Consider the following 20,256-nt stretch of genomic DNA (forward strand, 5'->3'; position numbering starts at 1 on the left):
TCAGTGTCGGCCTGAACTCACATATAGACCCGCAGTCAGTGTCGGCCTGAACTCGCATATAGACCCGGAGTCAGTGTCGGCCCGAACTCGCATATAGACCCGGAGTCAGTGTCGGCCTGAAATCGCATATAGACCCGGAGTCAGTGTCGGCCCGAACTCGCACATAGACCCGGAGTCAGTGTCGGCCTGAACTCACATATAGACCCGGAGTAAGTGTCGGCCCGAACTCGCACATAGACCCGGAGTCAGTGTCGGCCTGAACTCACATATAGACCCGGAGTAAGTGTCGGCCTGAACTCGCATATAGACCCGGAGTCAGTGTCGGCCCGAACTCACATATAGTCCCGGAGTCAGTGTCGGCCCGAACTCGCATATAGACCCGGAGTAAGTGTCGGCCTGAACTCGCATATAGACCCGGAGTCAGTGTCGGCCCGAACTCGCATATAGTCCCGGAGTCAGTGTCGGCCCGAACTCGCATATAGATCCGGAGTCAGTGTCAGCCCGAACTCGCATATAGTCCCGGAGTCATTGTCGGCCCGAACTCACATATAGACCCGAAGTCAGTGTCGGCCTGAACTCGCATATAGACCCGGAGTCAGTGTCGGCCTGAACTCACATATAGTCCCGGAGTCAGTATCGGCCCGAACTCGCATATAGACCCGGAGTCAGTGTCGGCCTGAACTCACATATAGTCCCGGAGTCAGTATCGGCCCGAACTCGCATATAGACCCGGAGTCAGTGTCGGCCTGAACTCGCATATAGACCCGGAGTCAGTGTCGGCTCGAACTCGCATATAGACCCGGAGTCAGTCTCGGCCTGAACTCGCATATAGACCCGGAGTCAGTGTCGGCCTGAACTCGCATATAGTCCCGGAGTCAGTGTCGGCCCGAACTCACATATAGACCCGGAGTCAGTGTCGGCCTGAACTCGCATATAGACCCGGAGTCAGTGTCGGCCTGAACTCGCATATAGACCCGGAGTCAGTGTCGGCCTGAACTCACATATAGTCCCGGAGTCAGTATCGGCCCGAACTCACATATAGACCCGGAGTCAGTGTCGGCCTGAACTCGCATATAGACCCGGAGTCAGTGTCGGCTCGAACTCGCATATAGACCCGGAGTCAGTGTCGGCTCGAACTCGCATATAGACCCGGAGTCAGTGTCGGCCTGAACTCACATATAGACCCGGAGTAAGTGTCGGCCTGAACTCACATATAGACCCGGAGTAAGTGTCGGCCTGAACTCGCATATAGACCCGGAGTCAGTGTCGGCCCGAACTCACATATAGTCCCGGAGTCAGTGTCGGCCCGAACTCGCATATAGACCCGGAGTAAGTGTCGGCCTGAACTCACATATAGACCTGGAGTAAGTGTCGGCCCGAACTCACATATAGACCCGGAGACAGTGTCGGCCTGAACTCGCATATAGACCCGGAGTCAGTGTCGGCCTGAACTCACATATAGACCTGGAGTAAGTGTCGGCCTGAACTCACATATAGACCTGGAGTAAGTGTCGGCCCGAACTCGCATATAGACCCGGAGACAGTGTCGGCCTGAACTCGCATATAGACCCGGAGTCAGTGTCGGCCCGAACTCACATATAGTCCCGGAGTCAGTGTCGGCCCGAACTCGCATATAGACCCAGAGTAAGTGTCGGCCTGAACTCGCATATAGACCCGGAGTCAGTGTCGGCCCGAACTCGCATATAGACCCGGAGTCAGTGTCGGCCCGAACTCGCATATAGTCCCGGAGTCAGTGTCGGCCCGAACTCGCATATAGATCCGGAGTCAGTGTCGGCCCGAACTCGCATATAGTCCCGGAGTCAATGTCGGCCCGAACTCGCATATAGTCCCGGAGTCAGTGTCGGCCCGAACTCGCATATAGATCCGGAGTCAGTGTTGGCCCGAACTCGCATATAGTCCCGGAGTCAATGTCGGCCCGAACTCGCATATAGTCCCGGAGTCAGTGTCGGCCCGAACTCGCATATAGACCTGGAGTCAGTGTCGGCCCGAACTCACATATAGACCCGGAGTCAGTGACGGCCCCGGAGTGAGTGGTGCTTACTCATGCTTAACTCAAGGTGGATTTATATATATTCACTTCTCGGATCAATAACTCGTGAGCTCACAACAGGATTTGCGTGGGAACGCAAATATCTTTGCAAGGGAACGCAAAAGTTTCACGAGGGAACGCAAAAGATTTCCCCAAAAAAAGTTCTCCCATCCTAACATTTTTCCACCACCACGTCCTTCTAGGGGCTCCGTAAGTTCTAGAAGTCTATAATGCATTATGTGTATGCTAGGCCAAAGAGATATGTCTTTAATCTAGCTTTGAACTGACAGAGTGTGTGTAAGAGTGTGTTTAGGAGTGTGTCTGCTTCCCGGACAATGGTAGGAAGACTGTTCCAGAGTTTTGGTGCTAAACAGGAAAAGGATCTACCGCCAGCAGTCGATTCTGATATTCTAGGTATTATTAACTGGCCGGAGTTTTGAGATGGCAGTAGACGTGAAGGACTATAATGCGTTAAGAGCTCGCTCAAGTACTGCGGAGATAAACCATTTAGTGCTTTGTGAGTAATCAGCAATATTTAAAAATGTATACGATGTGTAATAGGCAGCCAATGCAGTGTTGACGGTATTATTGTGTGTATTTTTTTTATGTGTCTTATTTAAGTGTTCTTTCTGTTCTCATGTCATACATATATGTATGTATGTAGAGCTGCTGGAAACCACAACAAATTCCTTGTGTGTTTGCGCACACTTTGGCGAATAAAGCCCATTCTGATTCTGATGTCTCGCGGTCTGGTTGTAACCAAGTTAGGGTCCGGTCCATTATTTGAGGACCCCTGTCCAGGCTGTGTGATTTCCTCAAAATGTATGTCAGTTTTGCAGGTTTAAAGGACTTTATTTAAACCGAACACATACACACGCTCACTATGGCTCACGGTCTAGAGATCATCCCTTCTTAGGGTCATGGGTTGTTTGTTCTTACTGATGTTATGGTGTCCAAACCCAAACCAGTGCTATTTTAGTTATTATTTTAGTTATTTTTATTGCTTTTGTGGCTTTAGTAGTTTTATTTATTTTTTAAATATTAATATTTAAGTTTAATTTATTTGTATTTCAGTTTTAGTTAGTTTTAATTTATTTCCAGGTAGTAATGTTAATGCTTCAACTGAAACTTTCAGTTTATTACCAAGGCAACATTTACATTTTTTGTTTAGTTTCAGTTAACATAAATGTAATTAAAAGTTTTAGTTAATTATAATAAAGTTCTGTGTTCTCTCTGTGTTGGTGCACAAGGCCTTTCTGAGTTTTTCTGTTATGATTCAACAGTCTTCAAAAACAGTTGCAAAACCCCCATTATATTATGAATTATATGAAAATATCCAGTAGTCTGTCTCACAGGTTTATATCAGTCCTGGAGTTCAAGGATCCACAGAGGGAGTGACTGGTTTTGACAATGTCCTGGAGGGTTTAGACAGACATTCAGGAAGTGTTTTCTCTCAGAAGTCAGTAAGATACCCTTGATCAGAACTGTATATTTCTCTCTGTTATGTTGGATTTACCCAAATGAAGACGGTCTTTTCCTCGCTGAGTAGTCAGTATAATGTATAACTATGCTGAGAGTGAAAGATCTGGTTACATATTACACAAAACCACATGCGCTTATATGCAAATGATGAAGGCGAGTTGTGCGTAATACCTTCACGTGAATTAATCTCCTACTTTCTGATGATGGAGCAGCTTTATAGAGCAGTAAATAGATCCAGAATGACTGAGTAATAAGATGGTTAGTGAGCAAAACATCCCCTAACATGCAGGAGAACAGTAGTTTATGGCATTTAAAAGTTGCTAATTTTTGTGTATTAATGAAAGAATAATGACAGGACAGGGGAAATGGAGGGAGGAATATGGGATACACTGTAAAAACTAAAGGTGCCTTAAATATGCTGTCGGATACTCAAGGAAAAGTGCCTCAAACTCAAGAACCAGTCAAGGTGCCTCAGAGCTCTTCCTCCTATAGTAGGGTTACTGGTGGACCATTGGCAATCTGTGAGGTTCTGGCTGGAACTTATGGGATCCGTTAAGCACTTTGTATTCAGTTCTGAGGTTCTGGAGTCACCTTTTCATTACCATGAGACCTCGAAGTGCTTTGGAGGAAAATAGTGGAACCTGAATGGTATAAAAGGGTTATTGTAAGATCTTTTAACATTTAAGTGGCTCCTGGAAGATCTCTTATGTTAAAGCCAGCATCTGGAAGAACCCAATGGTTCTGTGAGGCCAGAATAAGATTATTATTATCCTATTATTATTATAGGCTACTTAAGTTTCATTCAGACACCGCTCACGGTACTGATCCACTTGTCCGACAAGAATGTTGCGTGGTGTCGTGACGCCTCCCCACATGTGTACGTTGATGGGTGTTCCTCTAGTTTACCGCTATGGGCGTGGTTTTGAGCCATCGGCCAATCTAGAACAAAGGACCCGCGAGAGACTTCCCCCCCCCGTCTCCATGTGCTTGCTTCTATTGGATAGCCGCGTCGCGTTCAACGGAATTAATTTGCATAAAGATGGGCATCGGCCAGGTTTTTTGACGCGTGCCATTTTTTCAAATGAAGCGCCGCCTTCCCGGAATGCTAAGCGGGCGCATCAAAGTCGCTTGACGCCACCCATAGGAATATAGTGGAGTGCAGCGCGACAGAAGTGTCGCACGGACAAGTGGATCACCGCCGTCACGCGACACCGCTCAGCCGTTCATTGCGCGGCTTACGCGACACCGCTCAGCCGATCATCGCGCCGCTTACGCAGCACCGCTCAGCCGATCATCGGGCGGCTCACGCGACACCGCTCAGCCGATCATCGCGCGGCTCACGCGACACCGCTCAGCCGATCATCGGGCGGCTCACGCGATACCGCTCAGCCGATCATTGCGCGGCTCACGCGACACCGCTCAGCCGATCATCGCGCGGCTCACGCGACACCGCTCAGCCGATCATCGCGCGGCTCACGCGACACCGCTCAGCAGATCATCGCGCGGCTCACGCGACACCGCTCAGCCGATCATCGCGCCGCTCACGCGACACCGCTCACGCGACACCGCTCACGCGACACCGCTCACGCGACACCGCTCAACCGATCATCGCGCGGCTCACGCGACACCGCTCAGCCGATCATCGCGCGGCTCACGCGACACCGCTCAGCCGATCATCGCGTGGCTCACGCGACACCGCTCAGCCGATCATCGCGCGGCTCACGCGACACCGCTCAGCAGATCATCGCGCGGCTCACGCGACACCGCTCAGCCGATCATCGCGCCGCTCACGCGACGCCGCTCACGCGACGCCGCTCACGCGACGCCGATCATCGCGCCGCTCACGCGATCATCGCGCAGCTTACGCAGCACCGCTCAGCCGATCATCGGGCGGCTCACGCGACACCGCTCAGGCGATTATCGCGCGGCTCACGCGACACCGCTCAGCCGATCATCGCGCGGCTCACGCGACACCGCTCAGCCGATCATCGCGCGGCTCACGCAACACCGCTCAGCCGATCATCGCGCGGCTCACGCGACACCTCTCAGCCGATCATCATCGGGTTGGAAAGTAACGGCTCCTCTCATCAAAGCTTCCGCCGTTTGTTCGGCTCTCCGTTACAAGGTTTGTAAACTCACCAAAGAAATATAAATGTCTACTTACTATGTATTCAAACACATACATATATAAACTAAATTTATTATACATTACTAAGTTTTTACAGTGTTTACCACTCGTTTATTGCACAGTATGTGGTATGAAGGTTTTAGCCGCGATGCTAACTACGTTAATCTAATGAACAAATGGAATCATTAACTTATTGTCTTAGATTGATTTAGTCATTCAATTCAACGTATTCTGTACAACTGTGTCTTCAAATTGCTGATATAACAAATGTAGCCGATTCCTGCTGTCGTCATTGGTGTGTGTTATGAATAACACAAGTGGTTAATATAGTTCTACCAGAAAGACTCGGGAGAGTAAATATAGTGACAATTATCCATTTATTAACAACCCAGCAAGCAATAAAGTTCTTTGGCGTAGGCCCCGTCCGTAGCTCGCAATCTGAGGGTCCGGACTCTGCATATCCTGCCTGAAGATCAAGGCAGGGGCGCAGCCGACCCCCTGTGAGGTATGGAAGGGACCATCCTGGTGGCGGTGGGGAGGATGGAGGGAAGGATTCCACTTGGAGGTGGAGGGGAGGATGGTGGTGAATTGGCGCGTCAGCATCTGCGAACTCAGACAAGAGTAAGTGACCAATCTTTTATACCACGAGTATTGGAATGTGATTGGATAGATAGATAAAGGTAAAGTGACGTAACAATTAAGTCTTCCCGGCAGAACTTTATGCTAAGCATCCATTTTGGTCTGTTTTTGTTTAGCTACTTACTACAGGTGCCCTCATTCTCTCAAATACCATTTTGAAGCCATTTACTGGCCAATAAATATTATGTTGTGAATGGATATAATCAGCTTTGTTCTTTTGTTTCCCCAGAACAACCAGTATGTTACATTTCTAAAATAATCTGAACATTTCAGAGGCAACATTGAATCACTGTAAGTTACCTGCACCACATACAAGTACTTTATTACTATGAACTTTCTCTGTGTGAAATTGTATTGTTTGACTGTGTACTTGTGTTGTTTAATCAGTTATTCTCTGAAAATCTTCCCCCACGCTCTCAAATCTCATTCATGTTGCTCAGAAAAATAATATCACAGGTTTGGCACCAATAATGCTAAGCATTTTTTCTTATACCTTTATCATTTGCATTTGAATATAAGACATTTTAGACAAAAAAGCTATTATATGGCTTCAGAAGACTTGCAACACAACTCCTAACACGAGTTGTGGACTCATTTTTTTTCTTTCATTTTTCATATTTTTAGGATCTTTTCTGGTACATTTTTGGAGCTCAACAGAATATTTATAAATTTTTACATAAATTGTTGCATTGAACTGATCTGGACAAGTGTACATAAGAATGGTTTGATTAATGATTTACACAATTTGTTTCTGCTTGTGTTTCATGCAGTAAAAGCGAACGGTGACTGGGTTGCATTATGCCTGAGAAAGTCAAACAGGTTTGGAATGTCACAATGCTGAGGAAATTATTTTAAGTTCACAAATATCACTTTAATAACATCACTAACAGTAAATTCTGTTCTTTGCAGGGACAAAGTTTGTTTATAAGTTTGAACAAGAATAAAAATCCTCCTGTAGACCTGAAAATCATTGAGGTGTCTGGACCCTCCACCGGAAAAGAGGAGAACAGAAAACGCACCTTTTCACTTTTCTAACTCGTTAAGTACCTCACTTGTCCCTTGTGAATATTTTATTATTGATTGCATTTTATGTTGCAGCGAGTAAAAGTGCAACATATTTGTGAATTTTGTGAAATTACTCAGGCGAAAAAGTCCATTGACCATTGTCAGCACAGCAGTGTAGCGATGTAATGTATGAAGCACAGCTCACACAGGAGTCACTGTCCAGCAGCTTTCTGTTGGTCAAATCCAGCGAACTCTCGGTCCCACAGTGACATTTTTGACCACACACGAAATTGCTGATCGTGGGGATTCTCATTGAAATCACTGGAATTTACCAGTGAAAATTCACAGAACAACAGATCATTTCACTGCACCTTAACTCTGTTAAAATGGAAAATGTGTTCTGCTTGTTGTGACATAAGGAATACTGTTTCCGGGTCGAAGCCTCTACTTCTACTTCCTCTATCTTGTTTCTAGTGAGAATACTCAACAACCATGAGTCTCAGTCTCACGGCATCCCAGACTTTAACATTTTATTATTCAAAATAGCTGAATAACTAACCATCTGAGATTTCGAAATAGAGATAAAGGTTAGGATCATAATTTTCAGGAATATTACAGCACAATGAGTGCATATTAGCACCGTTTGTTGTTTGTTCTTGGCATTTAATAGAGCTTTTGGACTTTGGAAACAGTGACGTCAGACTTAACAAGCGAACTGAGACACAAATGTTTTAAAGTTAAGTGAAGATGGACGTTTTTAATTAGTCAAAATTAAAAATGTTTACATTGATTTATTACATGGAACATATGTGTTTCCATGCATTTTGTTGATGTCTTTTCTTGTATAGCCTATTGTATATACATGGTTGATTATTCATGTTGCTTATGTATTATACAGTTTGTTTTGTGTATTCCTTGATATTAATCTATAGTTAGCTTTTTTTTCCCAAATGCATGGAAGTGTATGTATTAAAATGGATCTAAAATATGTAATAAACAATTCTTATTTTGTATTTGGTTCAGTTTCTTTATTATAATATAAGTCAATGGTAACCATAGTAACAATATGAAATTAAATATAATTTTTTTTTAAAATTTGGTTCCTGGAGGCACCCAAACCGGTTCCACACAGTGCCTTATATAAGAGTTCCTCAGGAAACCTGTGTGGTTCCTCAGAGAACCGGCCCTGTTTAAAGGGTCCCTGGAGGACCTACAGACGGTTCCGCCGGTGTGGCGAAGTGAAGAACCCCAAAAGGTTCCTCCAGGCACCTTTTATTTTTACAGTGTAGAAGCATGTCTACAAACAAAACAAAACTGCCATTGGAACTGAAGCCACATTTCGATTCTAATGAATAGGTAATGGGCATCTGTAGAGGTAAATGTATTTGAACTCCAGTGGCCTGCTGTGTAACTCAGCACAGGTAGAGATGATTGTTCACACACTCTCTCTGTCCTCGGTGGGACGACTGGCAGCTTCACACTGCGCTGGGCTTTTTAAACACACTTCAAAGCAGAACCTTTATGCTGAGACTGGAAATGCTGACCTTTGACTCGAATCCCCTCCCACTGCAAACACAGAAGCTGCATTGATTGAGATGGAGAGACCCTACGCTTTAAACCCAATTAATCGCAAGGAAGGCAATTATATATATTATATACAGGGAGAAGGACTTTTAATAGCTTTTCATTGCATGATGAGACATAACAGGCATCTGGAGACCCAGCTAACAGAAAAGTTCCCACAACTTTCACTAATGTTTTGTAAAGGTTACGTTATTTGTTATAAGAAAACGTTCTATAGAAAATGTTTTTTGGAACATTCTTATAACATTATATACATTCTCATAATGTTGAGCGAAAATTTTCCTGGAACATTACTATATAGTCAGCTAGCAGAGCGTTCTCAGAACTTTGACTAACAAGGTTCTCTCAAAGTTATCACCAAACTTTCTTCCACTTAATGTCCAACAGTATTATTGATCTGACTGACGCTGCTGTATGAGAACTGATCTGAGCTGATGATGACATCACTGTTTTCTACAGAACTGCTTTATAGATGAAATTAACTAAATTAATAACTGATTATCTTTACAACAGAACTGAAACAACACTGAAGTGACTTCAGCTGAACAACCGTTATCACTGTGAATCTGCTTTGAAACAATCTGTATTGTATAGAGTGTTGTTAAAGATGACTTGACTTGACAGTAATGTTAATAGATTGCTCATTCAAAGTGATCTGGGGCCGTATTCACAAAACATCTTAAGGCTAAAAGGAGCTCCTAACTTGCCAATTTCTGATAAACTAATAAACTAATAGGTGTGTCAGTCCTATTTTTAGGACTTTAAAGCATTTTAGCGCTAAAACTAGCTCCTAAATCTGTGAAACGTTAGGAGCAGTCAAGAGGACTCCCTGAGTCACTAAGACCAAATCACAAACAATCCTAATGGCTGTTGCTGTCCCCGCCTCATCAATCCTCCCAAAAACACTGAACACCATTGAGGCAATAGCGATAGAGCCTTGGGTGCTGAACATTTTCTTCATAAATGCAATACATATTTTGATTTATGATTTTAATGCTAAAAATAAATCTTTAATAAATAAATAATGCCTGATTATGTGTGGAAGTTGATTTCACGAATTCACACTTAAAAATGATCGAATAGAGCAAAGAATGTAATAAGCGTATTTGGCGTGCTGTCTGAGGGGATCGAGGTCTCCGAGCTCAGAGTTTATCCTAAGCCCAAAGTTATTCCCAGTATCCCAGTTGAGAATAAGGAGTTTATCCTAAACCCAGATTTATTCCCAGTATACCCAGTCGAGAGTGAGGAGTTTATCCTAAACCCAGAGTTATTCCCGTATCCCCAGCCGAGAGTGAGGAGTTTATCCCAAACCCAGAGTTATTCCCGTATCCCCAGCCGAGAGTGAGGAGTTTATCCCAAATCCAGAGTTATTCCCAGTATCCCCAGCCGAGAGTGAGAGGTTTAACCCAAACCCAGAGTTATTCCCAGTATCCCCAGCTAAGAGTGAGGAGTTTATCCTAAACCCAGAGTTATTCCCGTATCCCCAGCCGAGAGTGAGGAGTTTATCCCAAATCCAGAGTTATTCCCAGTATCCCCAGCCGAGAGTGAGGAGTTTATCCCAAATCCAGAGTTATTCCCGTATCCCCAGCCGAGAGTGAGGAGTTTATCCCAAATCCAGAGTTATTCCCGTATCCCCAGCCGAGAGTGAGGAGTTTATCCCAAACCCATAGTTATTCCCGTATCCCCAGCCGAGAGTGAGGAGTTTATCCCAAATCCAGAGTTATTCCCAGTATCCCCAGCCGAGAGTGAGGAGTTTAACCCAAACCCAGAGTTATTCCCGTATCCCCAGCCGAGAGTGAGGAGTTTAACCCAAACCCAGAGTTATTCCCAGTATCCCCAGCCGAGAGTGAGGAGTATCCCCAGCCGAGAGTGAGGAGTTTATCCCAAATCCAGAGTTATTCCCGTATCCCCAGCCGAGAGTGAGGAGTTTATCCCAAATCCAGAGTTATTCCCAGTATCTCCAGCCGAGAGTGAGGAGTTTAACCCAAACCCAGAGTTATTCCCGTATCCCCAGCCGAGAGTGAGGAGTTTATCCCAAACCCAGAGTTATTCCCAGTATCCCCAGCCGAGAGTGAGGAGTTTATCCCAAACCCAGAGTTATTCCCAGTATCCCCAGCCGAGAGTGAGGAGTTTAACCCAAACCCAGAGTTATTCCCAGTATCTCCAGCCGAGAGTGAGGAGTTTATCCCAAACCCAGGGTTATTCCCGTATCCCCAGCCGAGAGTGAGGAGTTTATCCCAAATCCAGAGTTATTCCCAGTATCCCCAGCCGAGAGTGAGAGGTTTAACCCAAACCCAGAGTTATTCCCAGTATCCCCAGCCAAGAGTGAGGAGTTTATCCTAAACCCAGAGTTATTCCCGTATCCCCAGCCGAGAGTGAGGAGTTTATCCCAAATCCAGAGTTATTCCCAGTATCCCCAGCCGAGAGTGAGGAGTTTATCCCAAATCCAGAGTTATTCCCGTATCCCCAGCCGAGAGTGAGGAGTTTATCCCAAATCCAGAGTTATTCCTGTATCCCCAGCCGAGAGTGAGGAGTTTATCCCAAACCCAGAGTTATTCCCGTATCCCCAGCCGAGAGTGAGGAGTTTATCCCAAATCCAGAGTTATTCCCAGTATCCCCAGCCGAGAGTGAGGAGTTTAACCCAAACCCAGAGTTATTCCCGTATCCCCAGCCGAGAGTGAGGAGTTTAACCCAAACCCAGAGTTATTCCCAGTATCCCCAGCCGAGAGTGAGGAGTATCCCCAGCCGAGAGTGAGGAGTTTATCCCAAATCCAGAGTTATTCCCGTATCCCCAGCCGAGAGTGAGGAGTTTATCCCAAATCCAGAGTTATTCCCAGTATCTCCAGCCGAAAGTGAGGAGTTTAACCCAAACCCAGAGTTATTCCCGTATCCCCAGCCGAGAGTGAGGAGTTTATCCCAAACCCAGAGTTATTTCCAGTATCCCCAGCCGAGAGTGAGGAGTTTATCCCAAACCCAGAGTTATTCCCAGTATCCCCAGCCGAGAGTGAGGAGTTTAACCCAAACCCAGAGTTATTCCCAGTATCTCCAGCCGAGAGTGAGGAGTTTATCCCAAACCCAGAGTTATTCCCGTATCCCCAGTCGAGAGTGAGGAGTTTAACCCAAACCCAGAGTTATTCCCAGTATCCCCAGTCGAGAGTGAGGAGTTTATCCAAACCCAGAGTTATTCCCAGTATCTCCAGCCGAGAGTGAGGAGTTCAGCCCAAACCCAGAGTTATTCCCAGTATCCCCAGCCGAGAGTGAGGAGTTTAACGCAAACCCAGAGTTATTCCCAGTTCAGCCCAAACCCAGAGTTATTCCCGTATCCTCAGCCGAGAGTGAGGAGTTCAACCCAAACCCAGAGTTATTCCCAGTATCTCCAACCGAGAGTGGGGAGTTTAACCCAAACCCAGAGTTATTCCCAGTTCAGCCCAAACCCAGAGTTATTCCCATATCCTCAGCTGAGAGTAAGGAGTTCAGCCCAAACCCAGAGTTATTCCCAGTATCCCCAGCCGAGAGTGAGGAGTTTAACCCAAACCCAGAGTTATTCCCAGTATCTCCAGCCGAGAGTGAGGAGTTTAACGCAAACCCAGAGTTATTCCCGTATCCTCATCCGAGAGTGAGGATTTTATCCAAACCCAGAGTTATTCCCAGTATCCCCAGCCGAGAGTGAGGAGTTTAACGCAAACCCAGAGTTATTCCCAGTTCAGCCCAAACCCAGAGTTATTCCCGTATCCTCAGCCGAGAGTGAGGAGTTCAACCCAAACCCAGAGTTATTCCCAGTATCTCCAACCGAGAGTGGGGAGTTTAACCCAAACCCAGAGTTATTCCCAGTTCAGCCCAAACCCAGAGTTATTCCCATATCCTCAGCTGAGAGTAAGGAGTTCAGCCCAAACCCAGAGTTATTCCCAGTATCCCCAGCCGAGAGTGAGGAGTTTAACCCAAACCCAGAGTTATTCCCAGTATCTCCAGCCGAGAGTGAGGAGTTTAACGCAAACCCAGAGTTATTCCCGTATCCTCATCTGAGAGTGAGGAGTTTATCCAAACCCAGAGTTATTCCCAGTATCCCCAGCCGAGAGTGAGGAGTTTATCCAAACCCAGAGTTATTCCAGTATCCCCAGCCGAGAGTGAGGAGTTTATCCCAAATCCAGAGTTATTCCCGTATCCCCAGCCGAGAGTGAGGAGTTTATCCAAACCCAGAGTTATTCCCAGTATCCCCAGCTGAGAGTGAGAGGTTTATCCCAAACCCAAAGTTATTCCCAGTATCCCCAGCTGAGAGTGAGAGGTTTATCCCAAACCCAGAGTTATTCCCAGTATCCCCAGCCGAGAGTGAGAGGTTTATCCCAAACCCAGAGTTATTCCCAGTATCCCCAGCTGAGAGTGAGAGGTTTATCCCAAACCCAGAGTTATTCCCAGTATCCCCAACTGAGAGTGAGAGGTTTATCCCAAACCCAGAGTTATTCCCAGTATCCCCAGCTGAGAGTGAGAGGTTTATCCCAAACCCAGACTTATTCCCAGTATCCCCAGCCGAGAGTGAGGAGTTTAACCCAAACCCAGAGTTATTCCCAGTATCCCCAGCTGAGAGTGAGAGGTTTATCCCAAACCCAGAGTTATTCCCAGTATCCCCAGCTGAGAGTGAGAGGTTTATCCCAAACCCAGAGTTATTCTCAGTATCCCCAGCCGAGAGTGAGGAACGCACTCTCATACGGAACGAAGTGAGGGGATGCAGGGAACTGTGGTGAGTCGGCCGTGTGTATATATCCCTCCTCTGGAGCTGATTTTACTGCTTGAACAAGCTCCTCCCAAACTTTGTTCATAAAACAGAATTTGTCGCTTGAATTCTGCAATCTCTTGAGATGCTGACATGTAGGAGGCTGACCATTAGCTGAACATATGCTGGTTTAATTAGTGACACTTAGCCTACATTTTAAAATCTTTATTTGAATATGGCAACATATTTATTTTAGAATCTTTAGAATTTTAGAACCAAGCAACCATTCTCTTAGCTTAAGATTTCTCTCTATTTCTTAATAAAAGCAAAGTCCTTTTAGGCAGGTCGTGCAACTCGGCCGCCATCTTGGCAACACCTCCGGGCAGCTATTTCGCAACAAGACCAGACCTATCTAAATGAATGGGCAGAGAGTCAGAACTGCACTTTCACTGGTCACCGGGACATAAAAACTGCATGTATAGAAACAGCAGTAAAATATTATAAAAATCGCTGAAAAAGTTTTTTTTCCTCAACATGCGTCAGTGGAACCAGACGATAGGCTTTAATGTTTCCCGGCTTGACTGTTAAAAGCAGATGATTGGCTTTCCAGCAGGAGGGGCGGGACATATGCATACAACCGCCATCTTTGCCGTTACAGGTTTTCCTTATATAGTTGTATTGAGGATTGAGGAAGTGGCATGTCTCTTATATAAATTGTCTCTGGTAAAAGTTGATCTCAGCAGCTTTGTGAATAGATTTAAAGAGAACTCTTGACTAAGAACTTTTACTGCCATTTAGGAGATCTCTTAGTGGTAAGATAAAATGTTTTGTGAATACGGCCCCAGGTCTTAAAAACATTCTCAAAACGTTAGCACAAAAACATTATTTATACATCATTCATGGAAGGTGGTTTCTGAATGTTTACACTAAGCAATCAGGACTTTGAACTTCCCCTTCTGTAACAGCTCTTCGTCTGATTCTGAAATGAATTCTCTCATTGTCTCTCTGTTACCCACATCTCTGCACATGCGCTCCACCACACACCCGGAGCCAAGCGTTACACTCTCAGCTCTCTCTTTAGCCTGAAGCTTCACAAAGCATGTTTGATCTCCGTATGAAACAGCTCATATAAACAGACAGTTTGTGGTGTTTTCTTTTTCTATTGTGTTGTTTGTCACATGTCTTGTTAGGTTTGTCTAGTTGTTTGTTTGAGTTTGTGTTGTTTTTGGTTTAGAAAATGTAAGCTGTGCTCTTTATGACTCCATGTTTTGGACTGTGTGCTTCCCAGAGACTCTTACACAGTTCAGTGTTCTACTACAGTAAAATGTGAAAGTTAAAGTAAAGTCTTATCTCTCTTATCTTAGTCTAATCACAGAAAGAAGGTCCCCGGTTCGAGTCTCGATGTTCTTCGTGTGTCAGTGTGTGTTTCCTCCAGTTTCCTCAGGTCAGAGACGGAGAATGGATGGATGAGTTATTCCCCAGCGAATGTTTGGAGGATTTTTGCATTAACAAGAAAAAAATTTCAGAAAACATTTAGAAAACTGGATGTTCAGAAAACATTCAGAAATAACGGTTTGATAACATTTTCAAAATTATAGAATGGAATGTTTACATTAAATAACCCAAGAAAAAAAGTTCTTAATACATAAAAAAAGACATTTTGAACTTTTAAAAAACATGTAGAAATCATGCTTTCATACGTGGTAATGCTAACTAAATATTCTTAGAATATATTTTCATTAACTGGGGATGTAGATGTGTATTGTCGTTTGTTTTGTTTGTGCTCATGGCGTGACACTGACAGTCAGATGGAAAGTGAGGTTTCGTTGAGGCCTGGAGTTCGTCAGTGCGGCTCCAGAACACATTTAGCTTACTTGTTTATTTACTCATGTGAGCAATTGTTGATAAAGAAAAATGTCATTTTGCAATATTGGAAATATTTCCATTTTAAACCATAAATGCGATCAAGTGGATATCAAACAAACTGTTATGCTAGAGTTATGCCGGTGAAGACCTCTCAACATCTAGTCAATTATTCACTATAGAAAGTACAATTAAAAACTGACCGATGAGAGCAGAATCTACTTTATCATGTTCTGATAACGGTATTTAACGGTCTTATTTTTGACCGTTAAAGCTTCACAAAATTTTTTTTGCAACAAACTGCCATCTTTTTTCAACACATTCATCAGCAACTTCGTCCGTCAGTCCTAAGTTCACTCATCCCACTCTCATTCAATCCAACCCGTCTATTATCAACATTTACCCCTCCCTCTGTAAACCAGATTTCTAACCTCATCCAGAAATCAAATACCTCCTCCTGTCAATTAGACCCTCTCCCCTCTTCTCTTGTCAAAGCTTCCGTTCCTGCTCTTTCCCTAATATTATTCATGCCTCCCTCATCTCTGGTACTGTACCCCCTTCTCTGAAAACTGCTGTTGTTACTCCCATACTCAAGAAACCCGGCTCTGATCCCACTGACTTTAACTTCCGCCCCATCTCGAACCTTCCTTTCATTTCCAAACTTCTTGAAAAAAACGTTGCTGCTCAACTTCACTCTCACCTGAAATTTTCCAATCTGGCTTTCGCTCTCTCCATAGTACCAAAACGGCCCTTCTTAAGTCAAGTCAAGTCATCTTCCTTTATATAGCGCTTTTAACAATGTAGACTGTTTCAAAGCTGCTTTACAGAGATAAACGTATAATTTAAGGTAACAGATTGTTTTGGCTTTATAGCGGTTCTTGAATAATGTTATTTTCCAGCTAAAGTTAGTTTTGATTGATTCACTTCCGTCGAAAGGATAAATTAGGGGCCGCTAAGACGACACAGTTCTCTCTACACAGACTTTAAACTGAACCTGTGAGAAACACTGATGGCGCTCACGTGCGCATCAAGAATTAATTCTATATTTATGTGTGTTTGAATATATGTGCGCATGTTTGTAAATCTCTACAAACCAAGCCTAAAACTACTTGTCCTGCCTATAAATTTGATACAGAATTTAATTTTATCACTACGGGGGAGATACGTGAATTTTCAACAATGCTTTATCTGTAGAAAGATAAAGGGATCCTCCATAGGGAGAGACTAGTTGGCAGTAGTGATTCTTAAAATCACTAATGACCTCCTCGTTTCTTCTGACTCCGGTTCACTAACCATCCTCGTTCTGCTTGATCTCAGTGCAGCCTTTGACACCATCTCACACTCTATCCTTCTGGACAGACTTTCCTCCATTGGCATCACTGGCACTCCCCTTACCTGGTTCCGTTCCTACCTTTCTGACCGCTCCCAGTTTATTCAGCTAAAGTCCTTCATCTCTCATCCCTTCGCTGTCACCACTGGTGTTCCGCAGGGTTCTGTCCTGGGCCCCATAATTTTTCTAATATATCTTCTCCCCCTCGGTCACATCTTCAGGAAACACAACATTAATTTTCATTGCTATGCGGATGACACCCAGCTCTACATCTCTAGTAAACCCAACAGCATACTCCCGCCATCCTCCCTAACCAACTGCCTTCATGAAATAAAGTCCGGGTGCACCACAAACTTTCTCAAACTTAACAGTAATAAAACTGAACTTCTACTCACTGGCACCACATCTACCTTAAGTAAAATAAACAATTTCTCTATTTTCTTTGATGGATCTTCCATTTCCCCCTCCCCTCAGGTAAAGAGTCTGGGTGTCATCCTAGACAGCACCCTCAGCTTCACTGCACACATCAATAACATCACTCGCTCAGCTTACTCCCACCTCAGAAACATCCACGTCTTCGCCCTGCTCTCAGTCCTCACTCCACTGCCGTTCTTGTTCATAGCCTTGTCACTTCTCGAATTGATTACTGTAATTCTCTCCTGTTTGGTCTTCCTCAAAAACCCTCCATAAACTCCTGCTTGTTCAGAACTCTGCCGCACGCATCATCACTCACACACCCTCCATAAAGCACATCACCCCAGTCCTTCAACAGCTTCACTGGCTCCCCATCTCACACCGTATCCACTACACAATCCTGCTCCTCACTTTCAAAGCCATCCATAACCTTACCCCTTCATACCTGACTGACCTAGTGCATATTGCCACAGCAGTCCGCTCGCTCCGCTCCTCCTCCTCTCTCCATCCCATCGCCCGCCTCATCACTATGGGGTGAGTAGACACTCTCCCCCCTGACCTCCGCAACACACACTTCCAATCTTCACTAAAAACTCATCTGTTTAGACAAGCCTACTCACTGTGTGTGTGAGCCGACTGCATTATCCTCCTATATTCCTTTTAACTGATGTATGTATTTAACTGATGTATGATGTATACATGTTTTAACATAGTTAGTTTTTCATTTGTTTTAATGTACCTTCTTGTAAGGCGACCTTGAGTGCCCAGAAAGGCGCCAAATAAATAAAATGTATAATTATTATTTTATTTTCGTAAAGTTATTTGAAAAGCGTTTTTCACAATATACAGTTTCAAAGTATCTTTAAAGAAAATGTCTACAAAACAGTTTAGAGTGATGTGTTATCAGAGGTGACTTTGTCTAAGTTATGCTTTTCAAAAAAGTACATATACAATCACGTATTTTAGTCAATTAGATGATTTCTGAAAAGTCTTGCCATGTTAATTAGCAATATTAATCAGCTAGTCAGGCGTCTGATGTCCAGCCTGATCATTTTGTGCTGGATGCAGAAGCGGTGATTTGAGCGTCTCCTAAATCGTGATTTAATCCTAAAAGAGGAACAGAAATCAGTTGTTTTCCACGGCTCATAAAGGACAGGTTTGATGATCTCCGCTGTGTTGAATGGAGGACAGGACTGTCCGTGTGTCGTTGTGTCCTGGAGAGCATCACTCACACTCCTTCATCAAACACAGACTTTATTTCTCTTCACTTCTCAGAGACACAAGCACTTGTTGCTTTAGAGAGGGTTAGGGTTGCGTTCCCATCGCATGTTGAGAGTGTGTGGCCTAGTAAATCTAGTGACCTCCGGAAGAGATAAAGAAAAGCTACTGACTCTTTGTTGTGCCTCAGAACAGTAAATGAATGAATGAGGCATTTATATATCGCTTTCATATATACACCCAAAGCGCTTTACAATCATATCAGAGGATCTCTCCTCAACGTCATGTCCACATTTGGTCTTTTCTCCTTGTCTCATTACACTGTCTGATGTACAGTGTGTTTCTTCGTCTCTTTAACAATCACACAGACCGTTCAAGACTTCTGTATGTAAATGAGCTGTGTTATGATTGGCTGAACACCAGTGTTTCTCACAGATGCTTGACCTCTGACCTTTATGCTGTCACTACTGAAGCTTTAAGACTCACAACGTCAAAGTCTTTTATTTGAAAAGAGCAAGAAGCAACCTGTTTTTCATCGTATGTCACAATTATATATTTATTTAGTTTTATTACTTTATTGTATTTTAGAGTTGTGCTGTGGACGCAAGTCTAGGCTTTCTGTTCTCATAATACTCATAAATCTCCTCTGTGATTGCAGGACACCGAGCTGTTAGAAGTCTCCGTCATCAAGGATACGAGAAATGGGAGATTTGCCAAGATGCCAAAGGTAATAAATGTGTGTGTGCCTCAATCATGCGTTCTCTCATGCAGAGCAGAGCTGACTTAGTGTTTGTACGAGATGAAAATGAACAGACATTATTGTCTCTTCATTTCTGGCACAAACACTGTATGATTATAAATGTAGATCTGTCCAAAGAGGAAAATGCTGACGAGAAGCAAAGCTGCTCTGCGCCGGATATGCCAGAAGATTCACGTGTTCCACCAATAGCTGAAGAAAGCTGGTGGACGAAACACAGAGAGAGAGGAAACACTGTTCGTTTACAATCTAATGGCTCTTCAGTTTTCCAGAGATGTTGTCTTAGCCTTCAGAAATGCATTTGCCGATCAAGAGTTTAAGAGAGTGCCGATGTACGGACGGAAAGAGCGGATGGTTTCCAGCTGTCATTAGTGCTGATGTGAGAATATGTCATTGCGAGTCTGAGACGTTGATGTTAAAGAGCATCACAAGAGCGGATCTGAGCGAGCGTAGACTCGGACGATGGATGTTTCAGAGGTCACAACACGCAGTTTCCCATGTCATGATCGTGAGAGAGAGAGAGAGAGCGAGAGAGAGAGAGATGGAAGGAAAGAGATAGAGAGAGAGAGAGAGAGAGAGAGAGAGATGGAAAGAGAGAGATAAAGAAAGAGAGAGAGAGAGAGGGGGAAAGAGAGAGATAAAGAAAGAGAGAGAGAGAGAGAGAGAGAGAGATGGAAAGAGAGAGAGAGAGAGAGAGAGAGAGAGAAACAGTTGCAAAAAAAGAACAACAACACTCAATCAGATAAAATCACATTACATCAACACACTCTTAAAAGTTAGATTATTCTCTACAACAGAGCAGAGTACATCTTTGTGACACCAAATATTGGAAAATTTTCCGAGATCGTTCATCAAACTGTAGTAATTAAAATCTATTCTTAAATGTGATTTCAACATTTTGACAAATACAAACACAGCATCATCATCTGTAGATCCTTCAACCTTATTTCGTCTACTCATATACACAGCCATCTTTGCTCTCCCCAAAATGAAATTAAAGAGTTGACACTGCTCTCTCTTTTTTTGTGAATACCTATAACCTAAAATAAACAACTGTTTGGAAAAAACTACATCAAAC

At 44.1% G+C, this 20,256-nt stretch overlaps 1 protein-coding gene across 1 annotated transcript in view; it reads left to right on the forward strand.

Annotated features, from left to right (window-relative positions):
• The window catches only part of plcb1l (phospholipase C beta 1-like), a 165,937-nt gene that overhangs the window by 41,937 nt on the left and 103,744 nt on the right, over positions 1 to 20,256 (forward strand). The window contains 1 exon segment of the mRNA XM_079583437.1: positions 19,080 to 19,148. Coding sequence (XP_079439563.1) covers positions 19,080 to 19,148 — 69 coding nt within the window.

The sequence above is a fragment of the Phoxinus phoxinus genome (assembly GCF_949152265.1).
Source record: "Phoxinus phoxinus genome assembly, chromosome: 16".
NCBI lineage: Eukaryota > Metazoa > Chordata > Actinopteri > Cypriniformes > Leuciscidae > Phoxinus > Phoxinus phoxinus.